At 43.5% G+C, this 26,002-nt stretch overlaps 2 protein-coding genes and 1 pseudogene across 3 annotated transcripts in view; 2 read left to right on the forward strand and 1 right to left on the reverse strand.

Annotated features, from left to right (window-relative positions):
• peli2 (pellino E3 ubiquitin protein ligase family member 2) overlaps window positions 1-14,585 on the forward strand; it is a 29,763-nt gene extending 15,178 nt beyond the window's left edge. Inside the window, exons 3-6 of the mRNA XM_020501188.2 lie at window positions 1,043-1,144; window positions 9,040-9,237; window positions 9,480-9,668; window positions 9,886-14,585. Of these exons, the coding sequence (XP_020356777.1) occupies window positions 1,043-1,144; window positions 9,040-9,237; window positions 9,480-9,668; window positions 9,886-10,464 (1,068 nt within the window). The 3' untranslated portion in view covers window positions 10,465-14,585. The remainder of the gene's footprint in view (window positions 1-1,042; window positions 1,145-9,039; window positions 9,238-9,479; window positions 9,669-9,885) is intronic.
• Window positions 14,586-14,733: 148 nt separating this feature from the next.
• On the reverse strand, window positions 14,734-14,867 carry LOC116353500 (uncharacterized; annotated as a pseudogene).
• A 4,504-nt stretch (window positions 14,868-19,371) lies between these two features.
• Window positions 19,372-26,002, forward strand: part of LOC116353354 (uncharacterized) — a 47,657-nt gene continuing 41,026 nt past the window's right edge. For both annotated transcript variants that reach the window (XM_031788153.1, XM_031788154.1), the window contains exon 1: window positions 19,372-19,530. The gene's annotated coding sequence lies outside the window, so the exon portion shown is untranslated. The remainder of the gene's footprint in view (window positions 19,531-26,002) is intronic.

Genomic DNA, 26,002 nt, shown 5'->3' on the forward strand with positions numbered 1-26,002 from the left:
GCTGCACAATACAGCAATCGTGAGTGACCCACTTTTACCTCTCCCTTGCTCACGTGATGGAGCTGTTAGGGGAAATGGAATTTAGATTCCAATTTAGAGTGGATGGGCTGGGTGGAGGCAGGGCTGGGTTGCTTGAAATGAATCCCCCTTCATGAAGCTCAGCTGATAGCCTGGCCTTTGTTGACTGAGCCTAGAGGCCTGTTCATGGTCACTGTAATGGAAGTGTTAAATCACAGGAACACTGATCCCTACTGTTCCGTTCTGAGTATTACTGTCCCGACTCCTATTTGTTTTTGTCTTCTACCCCCTGTTAAGACTAATCAAATGGTTACCTAACCAAACGGCTAATCAAATGGCTACCTAACCAAACGGCTAATCAAATGGCTACCTAACCAAACGGCTAATCAAATGGCTACCTAACCAAACGGCTAATCAAATGGCTACCTAACCAAACGGCTAATCAAATGGTTACCTAACCAAACGGCTAATCAAATGGCTACCTAACCAAACGGCTAATCAAATGGCTACCCGGACTATTTGCATTGACCCCCCCCCCCCTTTTTGTTTTTTGACGCTGCTGCTACTCGCTGTTTATTATCTATGCATAGTCACTTTACCCCTACCTACATGTACATATTACTTCGACTAACCTGTACCCCCGCACATTGACTTGCTGCTGTTACCCCCTGTATATAGCCTTGTTATTTTGTTGCTCTTTTATTTTTTTACTTTAGTTAATTTCGTAAATATCTTTCTTAACTGCATTGTTGGTTAAGGGCTTGTAAGTAAGCATTTCATGATAAGGTTTACACCTTGTATTTGGCGCATGTGACAAAACATTTGATTTGATCACCTTTTTATAGCACTGAAGAAGCCCTTTGTTTCAATAGGTTGTATGATTTCATTAGTAAGGAGCTCATACATTATTGTAATTTGCAAATGACTTAATATCCTATTAAGAGTTTCAATGTAAGAACTGTCACCATCAGTCCATTATATGCATGTGTAGAATGCATCTTTTGATCTTCTGCTGTTGTTTCAGGCAGTGAACTGCAAAGGGCAGCACAGTATTTCCTACACTCTGTCCAGGAACCAGACAGTAGTGGTGGAATACTGCCATGACAAAGACACAGACATGTTTCAGGTAAGTCCGTCCATTTCAGTATTCCAGATCCATTGGTCTAAATTTATCAGATGTACATTTCATTGTCCATTTTACTGAAAACCCTCAAACCACAAGTTTATAAGGCAATCTGCTTAGTAATATACATTTCATGTTAATGCATTTTTAACCAAACTCTGGTCTGTTTTATTTAAATCTTTAATGAAGTCTCTGTCTTCCTCATGGAATTGTTTGCTACAAAGCTGGGCAGTGTTTCTATAGCACTGTGGTCTCTCTGTGACCGTCTGTCCCACTTTCTCTTCTCCCCACTCTCCTTCCCTCAAGTGAACACATGTTCTGTTCTGCACGCTGTTCTCCCCCTAGCGTTAATCTACAGCACAGAGACCGCTCCACTCCCACTAGGGAGACGTTCTACTGCTGCAGACGCGCTTTACATTCTAACCTTTATTGTGTCTATGTGTCTGCAAATGGCAGTAAGTAAAAATAAAATAAAAAGCCATACCCAGCAGAGGGCTGTTTAAAATCCACTCGGGGACAAACGTTGGCCTACTAAAACAACGTTTGACACTTCAGACAGTTTGATCTTCAACTCTACAAACTGAAAATCGTATTAGTAAATCGCGATACCAAAATGATGAACATGGAAAGAAATGAGGGATAATGTTAGCACACCAGCTGTGTCAGAGAACCGCGAATCAAACCATACCGGAGATAAACGACGAGCTGGGTAAGAGATGTATTGAATATTTAGAGATTAGTTCATGCTTTCTTAACTTTTACTCACAATTCTACATTTTGCAATTCGCTGGTAACGCTACCTTATTCAAGACATTCTTTCAGAACTTAGATATTCCCACAGTTGAACCTGAGATACTGTAGCTGCTGAATTGGAAGAACATTTCTCTGTAGAAGAGATTATGTTGGCAATTAAATCTATGCAGTGTGATAAATCCTCTGGGCCCGGTGGATTTCTTAACAAATTTTCTCAGGTCAACTTTTTCCTCTCTTGCATTCCATATTTGAGGATTCATTCTCCTCATATTTTTTACCCGGCAGGTAGCCTAGTGGTTAGAGAGTTGGGCCAGTAGCTGAAAGGTTGCCAGGTTGAATCCCCGAGCTGACAAGGCAAATAAAAATCTGTTGATCTGCTCCTGAACAAGGCAGTTCCTAGGCACACTGTTCCTAGGCAATCATTGCAAATAAGAATTTGTTGGGGATGCTGCGAATTTTCGCAGCTTTTTGTTAAAAATCGCGCAACATTTCAACGTCCTGCTACTCATGACAGGAATATAGTATATGCATATGATTAGTATGTGTGGATAGAAAACACTCTGAAGTCTCTAAAACTGGTTAAATCATGTCTGTGGCTATAACAGAACGTGTTTAGGAGTAAAAATCCCAAGGAAAACTGTTCACAAAAAACAAACAAAAAATATCCATCCGCCAGTCAATGTATTGTCTACAGCAAGGCAAAATAGATAGTCCCGTTTACAATGCCTACAGCTTCCACACGATGTCGACAGTACTGGCATTTCATTGGTAGTTTATCCTTGGTGTGATGACGAATAGGCACTTCCTGTCTTGGGGTACACCAAAGGAAGTTATGAAAGGGAAAATATGGACGATGATTTCAAGACTTGCTGCTATCGAATACAGATCGCCCCGTGATCAATTCTATCGATTATTAACGTTTATTAATACCTAAAGTTGGTTTACAAAAGTAGTTTGAAGTGTTTTGTAAAAGTTTATAGAGGCAACTTTTTTAATTTAAAAAAATGACGTTGCGTTTTGGAAAGGCACTTTTTCCTGGATCAGACGGGCTTCATAAAATGGACATTTTGGGTATACAATGACTGATTTAATCGGGAAAAAGACCCAATTGTGATGTTTATGGGACATATAGGAGTGCCAACAAAGAAGCTCGTTAAAGGTAATGAATGTTTTATATTTTATTTCTGCGTTTTGTGTAGCGCCGGCTACGCTAATTCTTTTGTTTATGTCTCGTTCAGGTATTTCGGGGGTTCATGCTATCAGATAATAACTTCTCATGCTTTCGCCGAAAAGCATTTTACAAATCTGACATGTTGGCTAGATTCACAACGAGTGTAGCTTTAATTGAGTCCCTTGCATGTGTGTTTTTAATGAAAGTTTGAGTTTTATCGAGTACTACAGTTGGCGCTCTGAAAGTTCCGCAGATTTTGGTCCCTGTACAGGGACCGCAGCCGTGACTTGCCTAGTTAAATAATAATTAAAAAACGAGACAGGCATGTATTTCAATTTTCTATTATAAAAAATGTATATTGTATGTTTCATATAGGCCAATTTCTTTATTAAAATGCGACGTTATAGATGCTTGCCCACCGTTTTGAATCAGTCCCTTCCCTCCATTATCTCTACAGATCAAACTCTGGGTGGCAGGTAGCCTAGTGGTTAGAGCGTTGGACTAGTAACCAAAAGGTTGCAAGATCGAATCCCTGAGCTGACAAGGTAAAAATCTATCGTTTTGCACCTGAACGAGGCAGTTAACTCACTTTTTTCCTTGGCAGTCATTGAAAATAAGAATTTGTTCCTAACTGACTTAAACTGGCTTCATTTTAAAATCCTCATTTTTTTTTTTTTCAACATCTTTATAATATACTTTATAATCCCGATTCATCTGACGCTCCAGAGATATTTGATTAGGTGGAATGGGTTTATCTTTTTTATACTCTCAAACAATTTGGATTTGATCCAAATGTTTTATCCTGGATCAAAGTCCTTTACTCCTATGGCTGCAGTACGCACAAATAATAGGATGAAAGGTTATCTTTAACGTGGGACAAGACCGGGTTCGTCAGCTGTTTGCCATCGCAATACGTTATAATGCCACTATCAAAAGTTTTCCAATAGGGGGCTTAGAGAATAAACTCTCACTCTGTGTGGATGACATGCTATTTTAGATATAATAGCATGTCATCCACATAGAGTGAGACTTTATTCTCTAAGCCCTCTCTTCGAAAACCTTTGATAAATAAGATAAGTTATAACGCCACTATCTGATAATTTTGCAGGTCTCTTAATCTTTTCCAGCTAAATTATCAGTTTCTCTGGTTTTACTATTTAATAGGTACGTGTTTATTCTATAAACTACTGACATTTCTCCCAAATTCCAAATATAAATATAGTCATTTAGAGCATTTATTTGCAGAAAATGACAACTGGTCAAAATAACAAAAAAGATGCAGTGCTGTCAGACCTCGAATAATGCGAAGAAAATAAGTTCATATTCATTTTTAAACAACACAATACTAATGTTTTAACTGAGGAAGAGTTCAGAAATCAATATTTTCTGGAATAACCCTGATTTTCCATCACAGCTTTCATGCGACTTGGCATGCTCTCCACCAGTCTTTCACATTGATGTTGGGTGACTTTATGCCACTCCTGGCGTAAACATTCAAGCAGTTCGGCTTTGTTTGACGGCTTGTGACCATCCATCTTCCTCTTGATCACATTCCATAGGTTTTCAATGGGGTTCAGGTCTGGAGATTGGGCTGGCCATGACACGGTCTTGATCTGGTGGTCCTCCATCCACACCTTGATTGACCTAGCTGTGTGGTATGGAGCATTTTCCTGCTGGAAAAAAACAATCCTCAGAGTTGGGGAACATTGTCAGAGCAGAAGGAAGCAAGTTTTCTTCCAGGACAACCTTGTATTTGGCTTGATTAATGTGTCCTTCACAAAGACAAAAGTGCCCGATTCCAGCCTTGCTGAAGGACCCCCAGATCATCGGCGATCCTCCACGAAATGTCACAGTGGGTGTGAGACACTGGCTTGTAGGCCTCACCAGGTCTCGCACCCACTGTGAAATTTGGTGGAGGATTTTTCTGAGCAAAATGTTTTATTAATATATATTTTTTTAACCAGGTAAGTTGATTGAGAACACATTCTCATTTACAGCAACGACCTGGGGAATAGTTATGGGATGAATGAGCCATTTGTAAACTAGGGATGATTAGGTGACCGTGATGGTATGAGGGCCAGATTGGGAATTTAGTCAGGACACCAGGGTTAACACCCCTACTCTTACAATAAGTGCCATGGGCTCTTTAGTGAATAAGTGCCATGGGCTCTCTTCACAGAGAGTCAGGACACCCATTTAACATCCCATCTGAAAGATTGCACCCTACACAGGGCAATGTCCCCAATCACTGCCCTGGGGCAATGGGATATTTTTTTAGACCAGAGGAAAGAGTGCCTCCTACTGGCCCTCTAACACCACTTCCAGCAGCGTCTGGTCTCCCATCGAGGGACCGACCAGGACCAACCCTGCTTAGCTTCAGAAGCAAGCCAGCAGTGGGATGCAGGGTGGTATGCTGCTGGCATGGTAATGTTTTGTGTGGAATTTTTATTGTTGGACATAATTTACTTTAAGAAATCTGTTGCCAAGTTATTCCGCAGAAATGTAAGAAAATATTATGTTTTAGTTAAACAGTGGTTGAGAACAAGTATTTGATACACTGCCGATTTTGCAGGTTTTCCTATTTACAAAGCGTGCAGAGGTCTGTAATTTTTTATCATAGTTACACTTCAACTGTGAGAGACGGAATCTGAAACAAAAATCCAGAGAATCACATACGATTTTAAGTAATTAATTTGCATTTTATTGCATGACATAAGTATTTGATACATCAGAAAAGCAGAACTTAATATTTGGTACATAAACCTTTGTTTGCAATTACAGAGATCATATGTTTCCTGTAGTTCTTAACCAGGTTTGCACACACTGCAGCAGGGATTTTGGCCCACTCCTCCATACAGACCTTCTCCAAATCCTTCAGGTTTCGAGGCTGTCGCTGGGCAATACGGACTTTCAGCTCCCTCCAAAGATTTTCTATTGGGTTCAGGTCTGGAGACTGGCTAGGCCACTCCAGGACCTTTAGATGCTTCTTACGGAGCCCGTCCTTAGCTGCCCTGGCTGTGTGTTTCGGGTCGTTGTCATGCTGGAAGACCCAGCCACGACCCATCTTCAATGCTCTTACTGAGGGAAGGAGGTTGTTGGCCAAGATCTCGCGATACATGGCCCCATCCATCCTCCCCTCAATACGGTGCAGTCGTCCTGTCCCCTTTGCAGAAAAGCATCCCCAAAGAATGATGTTTCCACCTCCATGCTCCACGGTTGGGATGGTGTTCTTGGGGTTGTACTCATCCTTCTTCTTCCTCCAAACATGGCGAGTGGAGTTTAGACCAAAAAACTATATTTTTGTCTCATCAGACCACATGATCTTCTCCCATTCCTCCTCTGGATCATCCAGATGGTCATTGGCAAACTTCAGACGGGCCTGGACATGCGCTGGCTTGAGCAGGGGGACCTTGCGTGCGCTGCAGTATTTTAATCCATGACGGCGTAGTGTGTTACTAATGGTTTTCTTTGAGACTGTGGTCCCAGCTCTCTTCAGGTCGTTGACCAGGTCCTGCCGTGTAGTTCTGGGCTGATCCCTCACCTTCCTCATGATCATTGATGCCCCACGAAGTGAGATCCTGCATGGAGCCCCAGACCGAGGGTGATTGACCGTCATCTTGAACTTCTTCCATTTTCTAATAATTGCGCCAATAGTTGTTGCCTTCTCACCAAGCTGCTTGCCTATTGTCCTGTAGCCCATTCCAGCCTTGTGCAGGTCTACAATTGACCCCTGATGTCCTTACACAGCTCTCTGGTCTTGGCCATTGTGGAGAGGTTGGAGTCTGTTTGATTGAGTGTGTGGACAGTTGTCTTTTATACAGGTAATGAGTTCAAACAGGTGCAGTTAATACAGGTAATGAGTGGAGAACAGGAGGGCTTCTTAAAGAAAAACTAACAGGTCTGTGAGAGCTGGAATTCTTACTGGTTGGTAGGTGATTAAATACTTTTATGTCATGCAATAAAATGCAAATTAATTACTTAAAAATCATATAATGTGATTTTCTGGATTTTTGTTTTAGATTCCGTCTCTCACAGTTGAAGTGTTCCTATGATAAAAATTACAGACCTCCACATGCTTTGTAAGTAGGAAAACCTGCAAAATTGGCAGTGAATCAAATACCTGTTCTCCCCACTGTATCTGTTTGGGCTTCTTGCAGTCAATTTGCAGTTATGCTCCCCCCCCCGACCATCCGCTCCAGAAAAAATTGGCCCGTGGCTGAATCTAGTTGATGATCTATACGTTATTAAACTTGTACACTCTGGAATCGCTGGACTCTTTTAATAGACAATGGGGAGAGGATTTACGTGAACAACTCTCATATGAGTGTGCTTCAAAGAATCCATTCTTCACCTATATGTCTAAGACATGCTGTAATTCAATTTAAAATAGTTCATCGTCTGCATTGGTCAAAGGATATCCTAGATTAGACCAGATACATCCCACTTGTGACCGACGTAAGCAGGCTTCTGCTACTTTATTGCCGTGTTTTGGAAGTGCCCAAAATCGACAGATTTCTGGATAACAATGAGACATTTTCTAAGATACTGGAGAGACCTATAGTGCCTTCAGAAAGTATCCAGACCCCTTTTTCCACATTTTGTTACAGCAATATTCAATTAATACTCATTAATTTACACACAAAACCCATAATAACAAAGGGAAAACAAAAGTATTAAAAAACCAAGCTTTGAGGTCGAAGGAAATGTCCGTAGAGCTCAGAGACAGGATTGTGTCGAGGCACAGATCTGGGGAAGGGTACCAAAACAATTCTGCAGCATTGATGGTCCCGAATAACACAGTGGCCTCCATCATTCTTAAATGTAAGAAGTTTAGAACCACCAATACTCTTCCTAGAGCTGGCGGCTCAGCCCAACAAGACTCGAGGCTGTAATCGCTGCCAAAGGTGCGTCAACAAAGTGCTGAGTAAAGGGTCTGAATACTTATGTAAATGTGATATTTCAATGAGCAAAATGTTCTCAAAGTTGTTTTGCTTCATCATTATGTGGTATTGTGTGTAGATTGATGAAAAGGTCATTATTCGGAGTGGCACCATAGGAGGCCCTCTGAACAGTTCTATGGGCAACATGCTGGTAATTTACTACTCTTCTAGGTAGACGTCTTAGGCTATTTAAGTGGAAGGCTCGGTTTCCTCGTACTTTTAACGATTGGATAAAGGAAGGCATGCAACATCTCAAGCTATAGAAAATGCGCTGCTCCGTTAGGGGATCTGCAATTACATTTTATAATATCTGGCTACCTTTCATATCCTTTGAAGAAGACATGGACCAGCTAATTTCACAACTCCATAAACCAACCCTAATTTAAAATTTGTATCACTATTTTTACTCTACTTACTCACTCTAAAAAATTATATTACTGAAGTTCTAGATCATGCCTGCTTTAAGTCTGGTTTTAGGGTGGGGTTTTGTTGGAGCATGTGGGGGGATGGTTTGGGTTCGATCTGGGAGGAGATCCGTGTATGTTTTTTCCCTCTACTTGTTCTGTCTGTATAATCATAATAAAAAATGCCACCAAAAAAAAGAGAAATTTTAAACGAGGACAAACGTTGAAACAAAATGAAAGACTGAAAAGCATTTCCTTTTCTGTGTGAAGCTCAAATTGATCTATCATTATTAATCCGTATCTTATTGTATTACAATGCATACTAATTCTATTGGTTTGTGACCTTGTTTGATTAAACATAGCATCCTTAGCTAGCTGATGGAGGACTATATGTTGAGACATTCACTGTTCATCCTCTCTATGGAGCATTCATTGACATCCTCTCATTCATTATTAATTAATTAATTTTATTGTGCGATCTCTGGTGCTGGCAGCATCTGAGCCTACTGTTTTTACTATTTATTAAGGAAATAGCCCATGAACGCAGGCACTGCCCTAAAAACAAACACTTTCTAAACCCTAATGGTGCAGGTGTCTGTTGTAACATGGGCTGACTATATTGTCCTGCAGATTGGCCGCTCCACAGAGAGTCCCATAGACTTTGTGGTGACGGACACTGTGTCTGGGGGTCAGGAGGGAGAGGAGACGCCCATCACCCAGAGCACCATCTCGCGCTTCGCCTGTCGTGTCGTCTGTGAGAGGGTCCTGCCCTACACCGCTCGCATCTATGCTGCTGGCTTTGACTCCTCCAAGAACATCTTCCTGGGGGTAAGACTCGGGTTGATTGGTATTCAGATTTTCTTTATTAGCATTTTATGACAATGATGCACAATGGAACACTTCTAGCATGTTTTTACTTTCTCTTGTTTTCCTCCTAAGAATCTAAGCCTGGTTCGCAAGTGCTTGTCTAGCGTTCCAGACAGAATAAACTAGATTAGCACACAATTTATACTAGCATCAGTGTTATGTAAGCCCACTACTGTTTGACTTTTCCCTTATCTTATCCTCAGGAAAAAGCCGCAAAGTGGAAGAACCCGGATGGTCACATGGACGGGCTGACAACCAATGGGGTGCTGGTGATGCACCCCAGGGGTGGGTTCACAGAGGAGTCCAAGCCGGGTGTATGGAGGGAGATCTCTGTGTGTGGAGATGTTTACACCCTGAGAGAGACCCGTTCTGCTCAGACCCGCGGCAAACTGGTCAGTAACACGGATGATGCTCCACCATTACCCTAATTGAAATCTGTTATCAGTCATTTAGGTAAAATAAAGAACCATTAAAAAATAGAGCATTCAACATCATACCGTATACTCTTAAAAATGTAGTTTCCATAGACTTAGTGCTCTAACCCAGCTGTCAGTGTTGAGCCCAGTGTAACCTAATGGAGCTGTGTGTGTGCTGCGTTGCCCCCTGCAGGTGGAGTGTGAGAGCAACGTGCTGCAGGACGGTTCCCTGGTAGACCTATGTGGCGCCACCCTGCTGTGGCGCACAGCTGATGGCCTCTTTCACACACCCACCCAGAAGCACCTAGAGGCCCTGCGGCAGGAGATCAACGCAGCGCGCCCCCAGTGCCCTGTGGGCCTCAACACCCTGGCTTTCCCCAGCATGCAGCGCAGCCGCGCCCTCTCCTCCCTGGAGGACAAGCAGCCCTGGGTCTACCTGGCCTGTGGCCACGTGCACGGCTACCACAACTGGGGCCACCGCTCGGAACAGGAGCCCAGCGCCCAGCGGGAGTGCCCCATGTGCCGGACCGTGGGCCCCTACGTGCCGCTGTGGCTGGGCTGTGAGCCCGCCTTCTACGTGGATGTGGGCGCCCCCACACACGCCTTTGTGCCGTGCGGACACGTGTGCTCAGAGAAGTCGGCAAAGTACTGGGCGGAGATCCCTCTGCCCCATGGCACCCACGCCTTCCACGCCGCCTGCCCATTCTGTGCCACCCAGCTCTGCCTCACCCAGGGCTGTGCCAAGCTCATCTTCCAGGGCCCCATTGACTGAGCTGCAGGGCCCTGGGGTGGGGGAAAGAACGAGGCAGGAGGGCCAACATGCCGTGAAACTGTTCAGACTATTTAGTGCTTTGTTTTTTATCACCGACTGTAAAGGGGAGGAACGCTTCACAAGGTTGATGGTGTACTACAACAGTGTGTTCCACGTTTCCGTGGAGATGGGCCTGAAGGCAGTGGTCCATTACACAGTGTTTGGTTTGGGCTTCTGGTCCTTTCGATGGCCGCTGGCGTAGTGTACACACAGCGATGTGGACCTAAGGCACAACCACAGAAACCATCATACTCTTTAGCTGCCAGCCATCAGCTTTCAACTCAACTGAGCTAACTCTCTGGACTGTGCAAGTTAAAATGGCTGCTCATTTCAAGTAGAAGGGCTACAAAATGTGTTTATCGATCATAAACTCCAAACGGATTACAGAGAGTAGGTTTAGTTAAGGGTATGTGGGAGTTGGGTGGGGTGGGTTCATGGTGGGCCTGAGGTGCATGATTTTCACAGAGCCAGACAGCTGGACTGTTGGCTGGGAGGAGGACCGAGCGAGCCAGCAAGGTTCATGGGTAACTAGTTAAGTGCTCCCCATTGGCTCCTCAGCTCTTATCTGGTTTTTAATGGTATCCAGAACATTTAGCCTTTCCAGAGGTGAGCTGAACTCTGTTCTGTTCAGAGAACAGGTCCTTAAAAGAAAACAAGTGTTTTTCTATCCTCTTGTACAGAGATATATTCCAGTGCCTGGGGCTCCCAGTAAAACCCTGGGAATATTTTTACTAAATGAAAAAAGCTATTTTGTTGAGGGTTATTAAGGGAGGGGAGAGTTTTACATAAAGTATAAAGAAATTTAACCCACAGAATATTTTCCATCTTTTTTTATTCTTTGTTAAGAAGTATTTTACTACACTGAGGTGTACAGTTTTTTTTGTAAATGAAAATGTTAATATATTTTTATCTTGTGTAACTATTATGTGCATGTAGGTTGGATCACATGGGTGTGCTTGAATGTGTCAACACCGGCTCATACGGAGACATTAGTCCCTTGACGTAACCACCAAAAGGCAACAACAGGCCACTGGCATCAACCTTGTGGGTCATGACAATGAATCTATTAAAATACCTATTTTCCTCACCATTGGCACGTTAGCCTAAATTATGCAATTGCTTCGCTGAATGGCTAGGTCTGTTCCTTCTTAATATACTGTAAAACTCGGGTGTCTCGTGATATCAGTAAGGCCTTTGTCAACTCTTGTGAAATAGTTTAACTTTTGGAAGTGTAACTCACACATCAACACACACCTGTGAGCTTTCTTTGGTCTTGTCCCATACTCAGTGTGCACTGTTGAATGTGTAGCTTTATCTCACGCTGGGTTTTATCCAATGATTTGTATGCTCCTAAACCTGGACGCAGTCACTGCAGCATTGATGGATTATACCAAATATAAAATAAGTGTTTTCTCTCTGATGCAACAACTGCTTCCTGCAACGCAAAGTGTTACTGTACGTAAATTAAAAACCTAACTGCTTTTGTAGAATACAAATCTAGTTCAGGATTACAGTCAAAGCTATTTGTTTGTACTCATTATCACAAGGATAATAAGGATATTATCATGTGCCAACGCCAAATTTATCAAATCCAATTGTGGAGATGGATCAAGTGGGCCAAATGGATAAGAAATTATGTTGTAGTTGGGCTGTGCGGTGGAAATTAGTTGAAACTAAAGAATTTGAATCACATCAAATGCACCCTTTGTTGATGCGGGCTAGTTTGACTACCCATATATGTAGAGTGTAGCTCACCGTTCAAAAGTTTGGACACCTACTCATTCAAAGACATCAAAAAATATTTAAATAACACTTGGAATCCTGTAGAAACCAAAAAAGTATTAAAGAAATCTAAATATATTTTAGATTCTTCAAAGTAGCCACACTTTGCCTTGACAGCTTTGCACACTTTTGGCATTCTTTCAACCAGCTTAACCTGGAATGCTTTTCCAACAGTCTTGAAGGAGTTCCCACATATTCTGAGCACTTGTTGGCTGCTTTTCCTTCACTCTGAGGTCCAACTCATCCCAAACCATCTCAATTGGGTTGCGGTCGGGGAATTGTGTAGGTCATCTGATGCAGCACTCCATCACTCTCCTTCTTGATCAAATAATAGACCCACTAAGCGCAAACCAGATGGGATGGCGTATCGCTGCAGAATGCTGTGGTCGCCATGCTGGTTAAGTGTGCCTTGAATTCTAAATAAGTCAGACAGTGTCACCAGCTAAGCACCATCACACCTCCTCCATGCTTCATGGTGGGAACCACACATGCGGAGATCATCTGTTCACCTACTCTGCGTCTCACTAGGACACGGAGGTTAGAGCCAAAGGACAGATTTCCACTGGTCTAATGTCCATTGCTCGTGTTTCTTGGCCCAAGCAAGTCTCTTCTTATTGGTGTCCTTTAGTAGTGGTTTCTTTGCAGCAATTTGACCATGAATGTCTGATTCACGCAGTCTCCTCAACAGTTGATATTGAGATGTGTCTGTTACTTGAACTCTGTAGCATTTATTTGGGCTGCAATCTGAGGCTGGTAACTCTAATGAAATTATCCTCTGCAGCAGAGGTAACTCTGGATCTTTCTTTCCTGTGGCGGTCCTCATGAGAGCCAGTTTCATCATGGCGCTTGATGGTTTTTGCGACTGTCCTTGAAGAAATGTTCAAGGCTCTTCATTTTCTGCATTGACTTACCTTCATGTCTTAAAGTAATGATGGACTGTTGTTACTCTTTTGCTTATTTGAGCTGTTCTCGCCATAATATGGGGCGGCAGGGTAGCCTTGTGGTTAGAGCGTTGGACTAGTAACCGGAAGGTTGCAAGTTCAAATCCCCGAGCTGACAAGGTCGTTCTGCCCCTGAACAGGCAGTTAACCCACTGTTTCTAGGCCGTCATTGAAAATAAGAATTTGTTCTTAACTGACTTGCCTAGTTAAATAAAGGTTACAAAATATATACAAAAATATGGACTTGGTCAACTGATTGGCTCAAACTCATTAAGAAGTTAAAAGTTAAATAGTGGAATTACTTTCCAAGGCACACATGTTAATTGAAATGCATTTCAGGTAACTACCTCATGAAGCTGGTTGAGAGAATGCCAAGAGTTTGCAAAGCTGTCAAAGACAAAGGGTGGCTGCTTTGAAGAATCTCAAATAAAAAATACATCAAAATATAACACTTTTGGTTACATGATTCCATGTGTTCTTTCATAGTTTTGATTTCTTCACTATTCTACCATATAGAAAATAGTTCAAATAAAGAAACCCTGGCATGAGTAGGTGTTTCTAACCTTTTGACTGGTACTGTATACAAACCACCACTGTATTAATGGGTAAGAATAGTGAGTATCATGATCCTGAGATGGTAAGTGTTCTTACTGTAGCTATGTACAAGTTGCATAATTAATGAATATGTTGTAAGAGAGCTATTCTTTTCAGCTACACTGAGAAGACAAATAATATAGTGACATGTCACGTGTGTCTACAATGCACATGGGCTCAGATACAGAAGTGGTGTGTCCTCTCCTTTGTTGGTGGACTGCAGCGGTTCCCCCTCCACTCTGGAGGGTAAAGACATGACCTTGGTAGTATGAAGCTAACAGTAGGACAGATGTGGTGACATAACAGGTGCTGAGTAGCAGTGTAAAGGAAGGGTATCTTACACTAGTATTCCCCCCACTGCCCAGTCAGTGCTGACAGTACGCAGATAAAGACCCTGCTCTGGAACAGCTGTAATGTAGCACAAACATTCCTCCCTGAATACTTGGGAGGCATAGCTGTGGGAAGTAAGGGTGCTGTAGCACCCCCTGAAAATTCAGAAAGCAACAGAAAACTAACAAAATGTCTCACTAAAGTACTGCACTGGGCCTTTACCAGTCCTGTGATAGTGGACCGATGTAGCACGCCCCCCGAAAGAAATGCAGCACCCCATCCCCATACATCTTCCTGCTGCAATGGTGGAGGGGTCCTGTTGTTCACTCTACGACCTGTTCGGTGCATTTTGCCTCTGAACTCTGTAACCAGGTCATAGCCTACACTGATGCTCCCAAAGCCTACTTGCAAAAATAAAACATTTGTTTAAAACAGTGTTGCTTGTCTTTGTTTGGTTTCAGTTCTGTGTAGGATCTCACTACACTACATATTCTCCAGGGGAGAGCTCAGACACAGTCTAGTCTGGCTGACACCAAACTCCAAAACTTCCTTTGCTGTGTACCACGTGAGTTGCATCAGCCAAACTAGACGCAAGCAGTCCCCAACTACCACAAATTATGTAGTCGCGATTCCCACATTTGGGAAATTCGCAGGGGGGCCTGCATTGTAGGAAGGCAATGGCTGAGCCTCATTGGATCTCCCCTGCCAGGTAAGTATACATTAGTATTCCTACAACAGTATGAGCCAACTGATAATCATGTGTAAAGGTTATTAGATGCCCATTGTCTATATCTATGATCAAAATCACTTCAATTGTAAAAGGTAAGGCTCACATTTAGGCTACTAAAGCCTTTTTGAAAGATAATACTCAGGAACACATGTAAGTTAAGACAGGCTTTGCAGAATGGTGACCATGTTAAAACACTGGGAAGAAGATTCCAGTCCTGGTTGACAGCAGTCCCAAGCAGGCTGGGATTCTCTGGCTCCCCCACAGGATAACAGGCATTACTGCATCTCACAGAGGCTTTCTTCATAGTTGCTGACATGTTGCATCATTCCCAATCTTCATACAAGCATATGTAAATAAAGTTGGCTCTATAAAAGTTACAATTTTAGATAAGATGGAGAAAAGATTGCAGCTTTCTTTGTACATGTCATATCAGCAACAGCCCACTCTTTATTTTACCATACAGAACACATCAGCAACATTTCCTGATACTATCGTTGTTTCAAAATGGTCATAGCAAGTTAGTGTAGGCCTGAATAATATGAACATTTCCTGACCCTTTGTTTCCTCTGTTTGTGCAGGTCACCTTACCAACCACTAGAGGACACTGTTCCCTCAACTATGGACATGGCGCTACCCAGTGTCATGTAAGGAGCGAATGATGTCCAAGGGAACTATTGGACCCACAACTCATTGCAGCAGTGGATGACACAGATAAAAGAGAAGAAATACATTACAACAAATGATGAATAATATTTATAACAGACGGCACATCAAGATTGTATATAGATGTCATGCTTTTTCCCAAATTGACAATATTAATATGTGAAAAGTACAAAGTCACATGGGCGGGGAAGGTAATGGATAATTCCTTGGCATTCCTCATGTTGCAATTTATAGAAGCTAGCTATACCAGTGCAAATCATGGATCCAAGTCATGTCATTGAGTTTTCTTGACATTGTAGAATAATTGTATTCATGTAGAAACATTGTACAATGACGGTGACATTTTCCCTCAAACACATTTAACTTGCTCCCCTCTAAACTAAGGGCGCATGAAAGGATTTAAATACATAACATGTCATTTAGTCAGTTTGAGGAGGAGGATAGAGCAGTGGGATGCCATGCCTCCTAATTAACATTACTCCTGTGGATGTGAGGGGGTTCATGTGTTTGCACCCTCGCCTGTTTTTCTGAATGACAGAGGAGACACTGAAGGTGACAGAATGCTAATTTGGGAGATCACTGGTTGGCTTTCCTGCTTTAAGCGGGGCAGGGTTATGCAAATGAATGAGACTTAAACAGTGACAGTTTCTAAATGTGAATGAGCTGTTTTATATAGACTTTAGTACACATTTGCTATTGGTAAAATTTTATCAGCCCTTGACATAGGAAAGAAAATCTGTCGAAATCGAGCAGTGAATTAGAACTGCCCTTAATTCATATAGTCCATTTTAACAATAACTTCATGAATTCAAGTGCATATTAACATTATAGATTAAAGCAGCACATTGAAGGGATCAGGCATGACTAAAGCATGAAATTAGCTTCCAGTTTTTTTGCCATTTGCCAAGGAAGTATTCCTTTTTCGTGTACACTAAATGTCTCTACCATGTATCCACCTAAACAGTATTGCTTTAGTCTTAAGCTAGTAACACAGCAGAAGTTTGGGTGGGAGTGATGATACAATGTTGAAGCATTAACTATCAAGATGGACATAACCCATTAGTAGACTGACAGCCGCTTTGGTCTCTGGAAGTGTGGAGCTTAGTGCCTCTGTGCTGTAGAGGCTTCACAGTTTGTGTGGTGTTGCTGAGCAGTACGCCAAGAGTACACCACAAACAGAAAGGTAGACCGATACAATGTGTGTGATTATTTCAGCCCACTGACAGTATGCCTGTCTTCACAAGAGGCCCGTACCTGCAGGATCAAAGACGGAGGCAGGATATGTCACATCCTATCAGCCAGAGATTCAGGCGCCCACAAAAGGAGAGATGCAGGCACCCAAGGAAGCAGATTGAAACCAGAACAGACAACCGAGTCTGTGTCCTCTCCCTTCTGATAACCTTGACTACATCACTCCTCCCTTTCATGTTGTACTAAACCATCTTTTGAAGTGATCAGGTGAACAGTGTTTGATGAGTAGGGATACATGTGTGTTTTAACAGCTGTTAGACAGGTGCTTAGATGGGAAGCTGGCAGTGGGTGAGGATGGTGGGGCAGTTTTAAGAGGAGATCAGAAGATGTCAACCTCTGAATGGTGGATAAATTATATTGGGAAGACAGCCTGGTCTTATGGACTAAACGTAACATTAGTAAATGTAAATCCGAGACGCTCAAATTTGCAGGATAAATTACGTTTGGTATGGTTACATTAGACAGAAGGTTACTAAAGGCAAAAATGAAAGTGGGGTGGGTGGTCGGGGTGGAAGTGTTGGTGTATAACGTGAACGTGGAATGTCTAGCATAACCAAAGGTTGCTGGTTCAAATCCCATCACGAACAACTTTGCAACTACTTACTACTACTTAGCATGTTAGCTAAACTTATGCCTAAACTTAACCTCTAGCCTAGCTAATGTTAGCCGCTTAGCTAACGTTGGTGTTAGCTACCTAGCAACCTAGCTAACGTTAGACACAACAAATTGGAATCCATAACAGACGGTACAATTCAAAGGTTTGGACACATACATTGTAGAATAATAGTGAAGACATCAAAACTATGAAATTACCCATATGGATTCATGTAGTAACCAAAAAAAGTGTTAAACAAATCCAAATATATTTTATATTTGAGATTCTTCAAAGTAGCCACCCTTTGCCTTGATGACAGCTTGTACACTCTTGGCATTATGTCAACCAGCTTCATGAGGTAGTCACCTGGAATGCATTTCAATTAACAGGTGTGCCTTGTTAAAAGTTCATTTGTGGAATTACTTTCCTTCTTAATGTGTTTGACTCAATCAGTTGTTGTGACAAGTTAGGGGTGTTATACAGAAGATAGCCCTATTTGGTAAATACCCTTGTCTATATTACGGCAAGAACAGCTCAAATAAGCAAAGAGAAACAACAGTCCAACAACTTAAGACATGAAGGTCAGTCAATCCGGAAAATGTCAAGAACTCGCAAAAATAGTCGCAAAAACTATCAAGCACTATGATGAAACTGTCTCTCATGAGGACCGCCACAGGAAAGGAAGACCCAGAGTTACCTCTGCTGCAGAGGATAAGTTCATTAGAGTGAACTGTACCTCAGATTGCAGCCCACATAAATGCTTCACATAGTTCAAGTAACAGACGGATCTCAACATCAACTGTTCAGAGGAGACTGCGTGAATCAGGCCTTCATGGTCGAATTGCTGCAAAGAAACCACTACTAAAGGACATCAATAATAAGAAGAGACTTGCTTGGGCCAAGAAACATGAGCAATGGACATTAGACCGGTGGAAATCTGTCCTTTGGTCTGATGAGTCCAAATTGAATGAGTAGGTTTGTCCAAACTTTTGACTGGTACTGTATATGTTTTGCAAATTCGTAACATGTTGTACAAATTGCAAGTCGTAACATACTATTCAAACTGTAATTGGTAACGTATAATAAATGGATGATGGACAGTCACAAATTAATACACACCACATCAAACTTAAATTATCACACTAATTGGGAGGTCCTGGATGTACATTTACTATGTTACATCTACCCCTGAGTCCAGGTTGGAGAAGAGAGTGGGGATATCATGAATTATCATTTGCAGTCCATTACAAAACCACAAAAAGTCAATCATTATACATCTTACAGAAAGTGTGAGTCTAAATAAAATGTCTGTTGATGCCACATAGGCCTACATATTTAGATAAGTAAAAAATAAAAGAATAAGATGATAATGGTGGATAATAATCCAATAGTAGGGGAGAGTGTTATAAATGCTAGGCCTTAGTCTACTTGAAAACGGTTTAGATTAGATGGCCATGGGGTATGTATGGTGAGCAGCAGAGTATAATGCAATGTCGCCATGCAGCCATGTTGTCTTGTAAACCTTATTATCCTTGCTGGAGACGCCATCTCACTTGCTGTGTCTGAATGGTGTAACCACCCTCATGTCTCTTTGTCTCCTGATCTATTTTCTGTCCAAGACCCGGTGAACTGGCATGCGAAATGCCACAGGTGGCTAGAGGCTGCACGCCAAGCTATCAATAGGACACCTTAGCCAGCGAGTTGGAGGCTGTGATATTTACCTCTCCCAGCATGCTGCCGAGGCAAATGATATGCAGATCATCGTCTGTAAATAAGAGATAGGGTTCTCCCCCCTCGCTTAAAAAAAATGAAGTAACAACTCACGCACAAACACAACAAGACGAACGTTTGTTTCCCTGCTTTTTAATTGAGTAAATTTGGCAGTCGTTTTAATCTCCTGGCAAATTTAACCGGTAGGGGATCGTGGCAAGCGTTGGATGAATGCTATTAATTCTTCGCTATATCCGTGTTGCGCAATTAGTCACTGTTTGCTGCGGAAAACGTCTCATTAATTATCAACACCCGGTATTCAACCAGAGTTATATTTACCTCGAAATACGCACCAGTCAGCCCAGCAGCCATCCACGCTTCCCGGGGCCCCTTGGTTCAGCACCTCTGCAAATAAGAGAGGGGTAGAAAAGGTATTTGAATGTTTTTTTTTTTTCATTCCTGAACTCCCAACCTCTATTTTCCTTGATATATGTAACAGTAGGATCCCAGCGTCTCAAAAAAACATGCATAGCCTACTCTAGGTCTAGTTTGAAAATTACATATGACATTATTGCTCTAGGATTGTAGTGGTTTTTAATAAACTATATGTTTTTAATACACTATATGTGACCCGTTTCAGGAAACTAGGCATACGTCGCAAGTCATGACTTCACAGGAGAGCCGTTTTAACTTACAACAATAAATTATATATATTACTGGGTGACTTTTACTTCAGTCATTTTGTATTAAGGTATCTTTACTCAAGTATGAGAATTTAGTACTTTTTCCAACACTGGATGTGGATGGGGGTTACAGCATTTCTTTCACATAGCGGTCATCAATTTAGACAAGTGTGTCTGGGTAAGAGTAAGTTTTCCTTATTGTACTCTACTACCACTTTTAGTCTTAATCGATACTACATTACTCACTGTTTAGCACATGACCTCACATGTGAGCTCTCCAGTGGCTACCAAAACATTCAAAGGCCCTTTTCTCAAAATTAAGTTTACAAGTTGATCAACTTTCAAAGCAGAATTACTTTCCCATTTGTCCTCAAATGCAGTGTATGATATACCATTTTGTAGCTCTGAGTCTCAACCTTCTACCAATAAAAATAAAAAAACATTTCAAATTGTCCTACATAAGACCGAATCCAGGTGGGGAGTCACATATATAAAAAAAAAAAAGTGTGGACCCCCCTTGATATTAGTGGATTTGTCTATTTCAGCCACACCCATGCTGACAGGCATATAAATCGAGCACACAGCCATGCAATCTCCATAGACACACATTGGCAGTAGAATGGCCCGTACTGAAGAGTTCAGTGACTTTCAACGTGGCACTGTCAATAGGATGCCACCTTTCCAACAACTCCATTCATCAAATGTCTGCCCTGCTAGAGCTGCGCTGGTCAACTGTAAGTGCTGGAAACGTCTAAGAGCAACAACGGTTCAGCCACTAAGTGGTAGGCCGCACAAGCACAAAGAACGAGACTGCTGAGTGCTGAAGCGTGTTACGCGTAAAAATCATCTGTCCTCTGTTGCAACACACAGTCTGGGGCTGTTTTTCATGGTTCGGGCCAGGCCCCTTAGTTCCAGTGAAGAGACATCTTAACACTAGAGCATACAATGTTGGAAGCACAGAATCATATAGACATTCTGTGCTTCCAACTTTGTGGCAATAGTTTGGGCAAGGCCCTTTCCTGTTTCAGCATGACAATACCCCTGTGCACAAAGCAAGGTCCATACAGAAATGGTTTGTTGAGATCAATGTGTAAGAACTTTACTGTCCTGCGCAGAGCCCTGACCTCAACCCCATCGAAGACATTTGGGATGAATTGGAACACCGACTGCGAGCCAGGTCTAATCGGCCAACATCAGTGCCCAACCTCACTAATGCTCTTGTGGCTGAATGGAAGCAAGTCCCCACAGCAATGCTCCAACATCTAGTGGAAAGCCTTCCCAGAAGAGTGGAGGCTATTATAGCAAAGGGTGGTCCAATTCTGTATTAATTCCCATGATTTTGGAATGAGATGTTTTGGTCATGTAGTGTAGGGCTCCCGAGTGGCGCAGCTGTCTAAGGCACTGCATCTCAGTGCTAGAGGTGTCACTACAGACACCCTGGTTTGATTCCAAGCTGTATCACAACCGGCCGTGATTGGGAGTCCCATAGATAGGGCGGCGCACAATTGGCCCAGTGTCGTCCGGTGTTGTAAATAAGTGTTGTAAATAATAATTTGCTCTCAACTGACTTGCCTCGTTAAATAAATAACATTTGTCATTAAAATTGTCCCCACTCTCCCCTATACAGCATATGCCTATTGGAAGGCAAAACAGACCCAACCTCATTAAGAAGACCTTGACTATGACTAACGGCGGTTTGAAGAAGTTGACCAAAGTCAAATCAAATGTATTTGTCACATACACATGGTTAGCAGATGTTAATGCGAGTGTTGCGAAATGCTTGTGCTTCTAGTTCCGACAATGCAGTAATAACCAATGAGTAATCTAACCTAACAATTCCAAAACTACTACCTTATACACACAAGTGTAAAGGGATACAGAATATGTACATAAAGATATGAATGAGTGATGGTACAGAACGGCATAGGCAAGATGCAGAAGATGGTATCGAGTGCAGTATATACATATGAGATGAGTAATGTAGGGTATGTAAACAAAGTGGCATAGTTTAAAGTGGCTAGTGATACATGTATTACATAAAGATGCAGTAGATGATATAGAGTACAGTATATACACACATATATATATATATATATATATATATATATATATATATGAGATGAATAATGTAGGGTATGTAAACATTATATTAAGTAGTATTGTATAAAGTGACTAGTGATATATTTTACATCAATTCCCATTATTAAAGTGGCTGGAGTTGAGTCAGTGTGTTGGCAGCAGCCACTCAATGTTAGTGGTGGCTGTTTAACAGTCTGATGGCCTTGAGTTATAAGCTGTTTTTCCAGTCTCTCGGTCCCTGCTTTGATGCACCTGTACTGACCTCGTCTTCTGGATGATAGCGGGGTAAACAGGCAGTGGCTCGGGTGGTTGTTGTCCTTGATGATCTTTATGGCCTTCCTATGACATCGGGTGGTGTAGGTGTCCTGGAGGGCAGGTAGTTTGCCCCCGGTGATGCGTTGTGCAGACCTCACTACCCTCTGGAGAGCCTTACGGTTGTGGGCGGAGCAATTGCCGTACCAGGCGGTGATACAGCCCGACAGGATGCTCTCGATTGTGCATCTGTAGAAGTTTGTGTGCTTTTGGTGACAAGCCGAATTTCTTCAGCCTCCTGAGGTTGAAGAGGCCCTGCTGCGCCTTCTTCACGATGCTGTCTGTGTGGGTGGACCAATTCAGTTTGTCTGTGATGTGTACGCCGAGGAACTTAACTTACTACCCTCTCCACTACTGTCCCATCGATGTGGATAGGGGGGTGCTCCCTCTGCTGTTTCCTGAAGTCCACAATCATCTCCTTAGTTTTGTTGACGTTGAGTGTGAGGTTATTTTCCTGACACCACACTCCGAGGGCCCTCACCTCCTCCCTGTAGGCCGTCTCGTCGTTGTTGGTAATCAAGCCTACCACTGTAGTGTCGTCCGCAAACTTGATGATTGAGTTGGAGGCGTGCGTGGCCACACAGTCGTGGGTGAACAGGGAGTACAGAAGAGGGCTCAGAACGCACCCTTGTGGGGCCCCAGTGTTGAGGATCAGCGGGGTGGAGATGTTGTTACCTACCCTCACCACCTGGGGGCGGCCCGTCAGGAAGTCCAGTACCCAGTTGCACAGGGCGGGGTTGAGACCCAGGGTCTCGAGCTTGATGACAAGTTTGGAGGGTACTATGGTGTTAAATGCTGAGCTGTAGTCGATGAACAGCATTCTCACATAGGTATTCCTCTTGTCCAGATGGGTTAGGGCAGTGTGCAGCGTGGTAAGTGTTCATGATTTATTAATAGAACACTGAATAACAAACAACAAAGAGAACGAACAAAACTGAAAAAGTTCTGTCTGGTGCAGACACAAAAACAGAAAACTACCCACAAAACACAGGTGGGAAAAGGCTACCTAAGTCTGGTTCTCAATCAGAGACAACGATAGACAGCTGCCTCAGATTGAGAACCACACCCGGCAAAACACACAGAAATAGAAAACACAAAACATAGAATGCCCATCCCAACTCACGCCCTGACCAAACCAAAATAGACATAAAAAAGATCTAAGGTCAGGGCATGACAGTACACCCCCCCCCCTCCCCCCCAAAGGTGCGGACTCCGGCCGCAAAACCTAAACCTATAGGGAAGGGTCTGGGTGTGCATCTATCCGCAGTGTCTGCTCTGGTGCGGTGCGTGGACCCCGCTCCACCTTAGGCTTGGCCCACTTAGGTGGCGCCTCTTTAGCGGGGACCCTCGCCGCCGACCCCGGACTGGGGACCCTCGCAGCGGGCCCCGGACAGGAGGGAGACTCTGGCAGCTCCGGACAGGAGGGAGACTCTGGCAGCTCCGGACAGGAGGGAGACTCTGGCAGCTCCGGACAGGAGGGAGACTCTGGCAGCTCCGGACAGGAGGGAGACTCTGGCAGCTCCGGACAGGAGGGAGACTCTGGCAGCTCCGGACAGGAGGGAGACTCTGGCAGCTCCGGACAGGAGGGAGACTCTGGCAGCTCCGGACAGGAGGGAGACTCTGGCAGCTCCGGACAGGAGGGAGACTCTGGCAGCTCCGGACAGGAGGGAGACTCTGGCAGCTCCGGACAGGAGGGAGACTCTGGCAGCTCCGGACAGGAGGGAGACTCTGGCAGCTCCGGACAGGAGGGAGACTCTGGCAGCTCCGGACAGGAGGGAGACTCTGGCAGCTCCGGACAGGAGGGAGACTCTGGCAGCTCCGGACAGGAGGGAGACTCTGGCAGCTCCGGACAGGAGGGAGACTCTGGCAGCTCCGGACAGGCACAGGACTCACCAGGCTGGGGAGACATACAGGCGGCCTCCTCCTTGGCCGAGGCACCGGACACACTGGGCCGTGGAGGCGCACTGGCGGTCTCAAGCGCAGAGCCGGCCCCACCCGTTCTGGCTGGATGCCAGCTTCCACCCGGCAAATGCGGGACGCTGGCACCGAGCACACCGGCCTGTGAATGCTCGGCCGAGACAGTGCGCATCATCCCATAGCACGGGGTCTGACCAGTCACATGGTCGCCCCGGTAAGCACAGGGAGTGGGCTCAGGTCTCCAACCTGACTCCACCACACTCCCCGTGTGCCTCCCCCCCAAAAAAAAACATTTTTGGGGCTGCCTCTCAGGCTTTCTTGTCAGCCGTGTTCCCTCATACCGCTGGTTCCTTTCTCCTGGCTGCCTCCACCTGTTCCCATGGGAGGCGATCCCTTCCAGCCAGAATCTCCTCCCATGTGTAGGATCTCTTGTCGTCCAGAATGTCCTCCCATGTCCAGTCCTCTCTTCCACGCTGCTTGGTCCTTTGGTGGTGGGTAGTTCTGTAATGGCTGTTTGAAGAAGTGGACCAAAGCGCAGCGTGGTAAGTGTTCATGATTTATTCATAGAACTGAACACTGAATAACAAAGAGAACGAACAAAACCGAAACAGTTCTGTCTGGTGCAGACACAAAAACAGAAAACAACTACCCACAAAACACAGGTGGGAAAAGGCTACCTAAGTATGGTTCTCAATCAGAGACAACGATAGACAGTTGCCACTGATTGAGAACCACACCTGGCCAAACACACAGAAATAGAAAACATAGAACACAAAACATAGAATGCCCACCCCAACTCACGCCCTGACCAAACCAAAATAGACATAAACATAAAAAGGATCTCTAAGGTCAGGGCGTGACAATGACCTTTTCGCTGTTATTTTGCATAGGCCTACTCTGAATGTGCATTTTTGCCATCAACTCAATTTGTTTGGGGGCAGATGGCCTTTAGTCTTCTGATTTTACCCCCCCCCCCCCACCCTTCTTTCTTTTCTCTGTCACTCCCACCTTCTTCAATTTCCTATTTTGTGGCAGCTGTGGCATATAGTCTACTCATCCCAACAAGGAGACAAATTACTTTAATTACATAGCAATTGCAGAGTTGTGTGTTAATTAAATCTTTATCAGTTTAAGTAAGTGGATTGCTCCCACATGGAAGTCATGCTGTGACATTCAGTCTCTCTCTCCCTCCTGTTATTTCTAAATTCTCCACACCACAGTCCTAGACTATCTTATTTCCTTTATTCTCATACTCTCAGCCCTGTTCTCTCTCTCTCTCTCTCCTCACCCTTCTCTCCCTCTCCCTGTCTAAATGCATTGTGTAGTAGGATTAGTGCCATTTTGGAGGGGTAGTTTGGACCAACTCTGTCAGTAGCCAGCTGCTTTTCTGAAATGCCACAACAAACATGATAGAAACCAGAGTAAGGGAGTGGCCTTCACTGCAAACTGAGATACAAGATTTATCTTCAGGTTCCTGTTGTTTTGCAAAATTGAATCCTCACATTTTAATTGGTCTCCATTAAGTGTACTGCTCTGGGCGATTGGAACAAGGGCTCACTTTGTTGTCCTCTGTTCTCCCAACCCCATTGTGTTCCATTGTGCAAAATGTTGATTATCATTTGTCTTATCCTTTCCATCTTGCGGTCTAGTTTAGAAACATTTTGTAAACCACATGGTGCAAAGGTAAAACAGCTAGCTTTAGTTTACAACATCCTTGTCATTCAGTTGATACACAAGTATGTTGGGATCCGTGTGTATTTGTGACCCCTGTCAACAGACTTAGATTGAGAGTGGTACCTAATTTGCTTTTTGGAATCACAACAGGATCTGTGAGAATACTTACACCTGAAATGGCTTTGCCACCTGCAGTGTTTAGACCACCTATCAGAACGCACAAAGAAAGAGTCAGTAT

Source organism: Oncorhynchus kisutch, linkage group LG14, assembly GCF_002021735.2.
Source record: "Oncorhynchus kisutch isolate 150728-3 linkage group LG14, Okis_V2, whole genome shotgun sequence".
In the NCBI taxonomy this organism is placed as follows: Eukaryota; Metazoa; Chordata; class Actinopteri; order Salmoniformes; family Salmonidae; genus Oncorhynchus; species Oncorhynchus kisutch.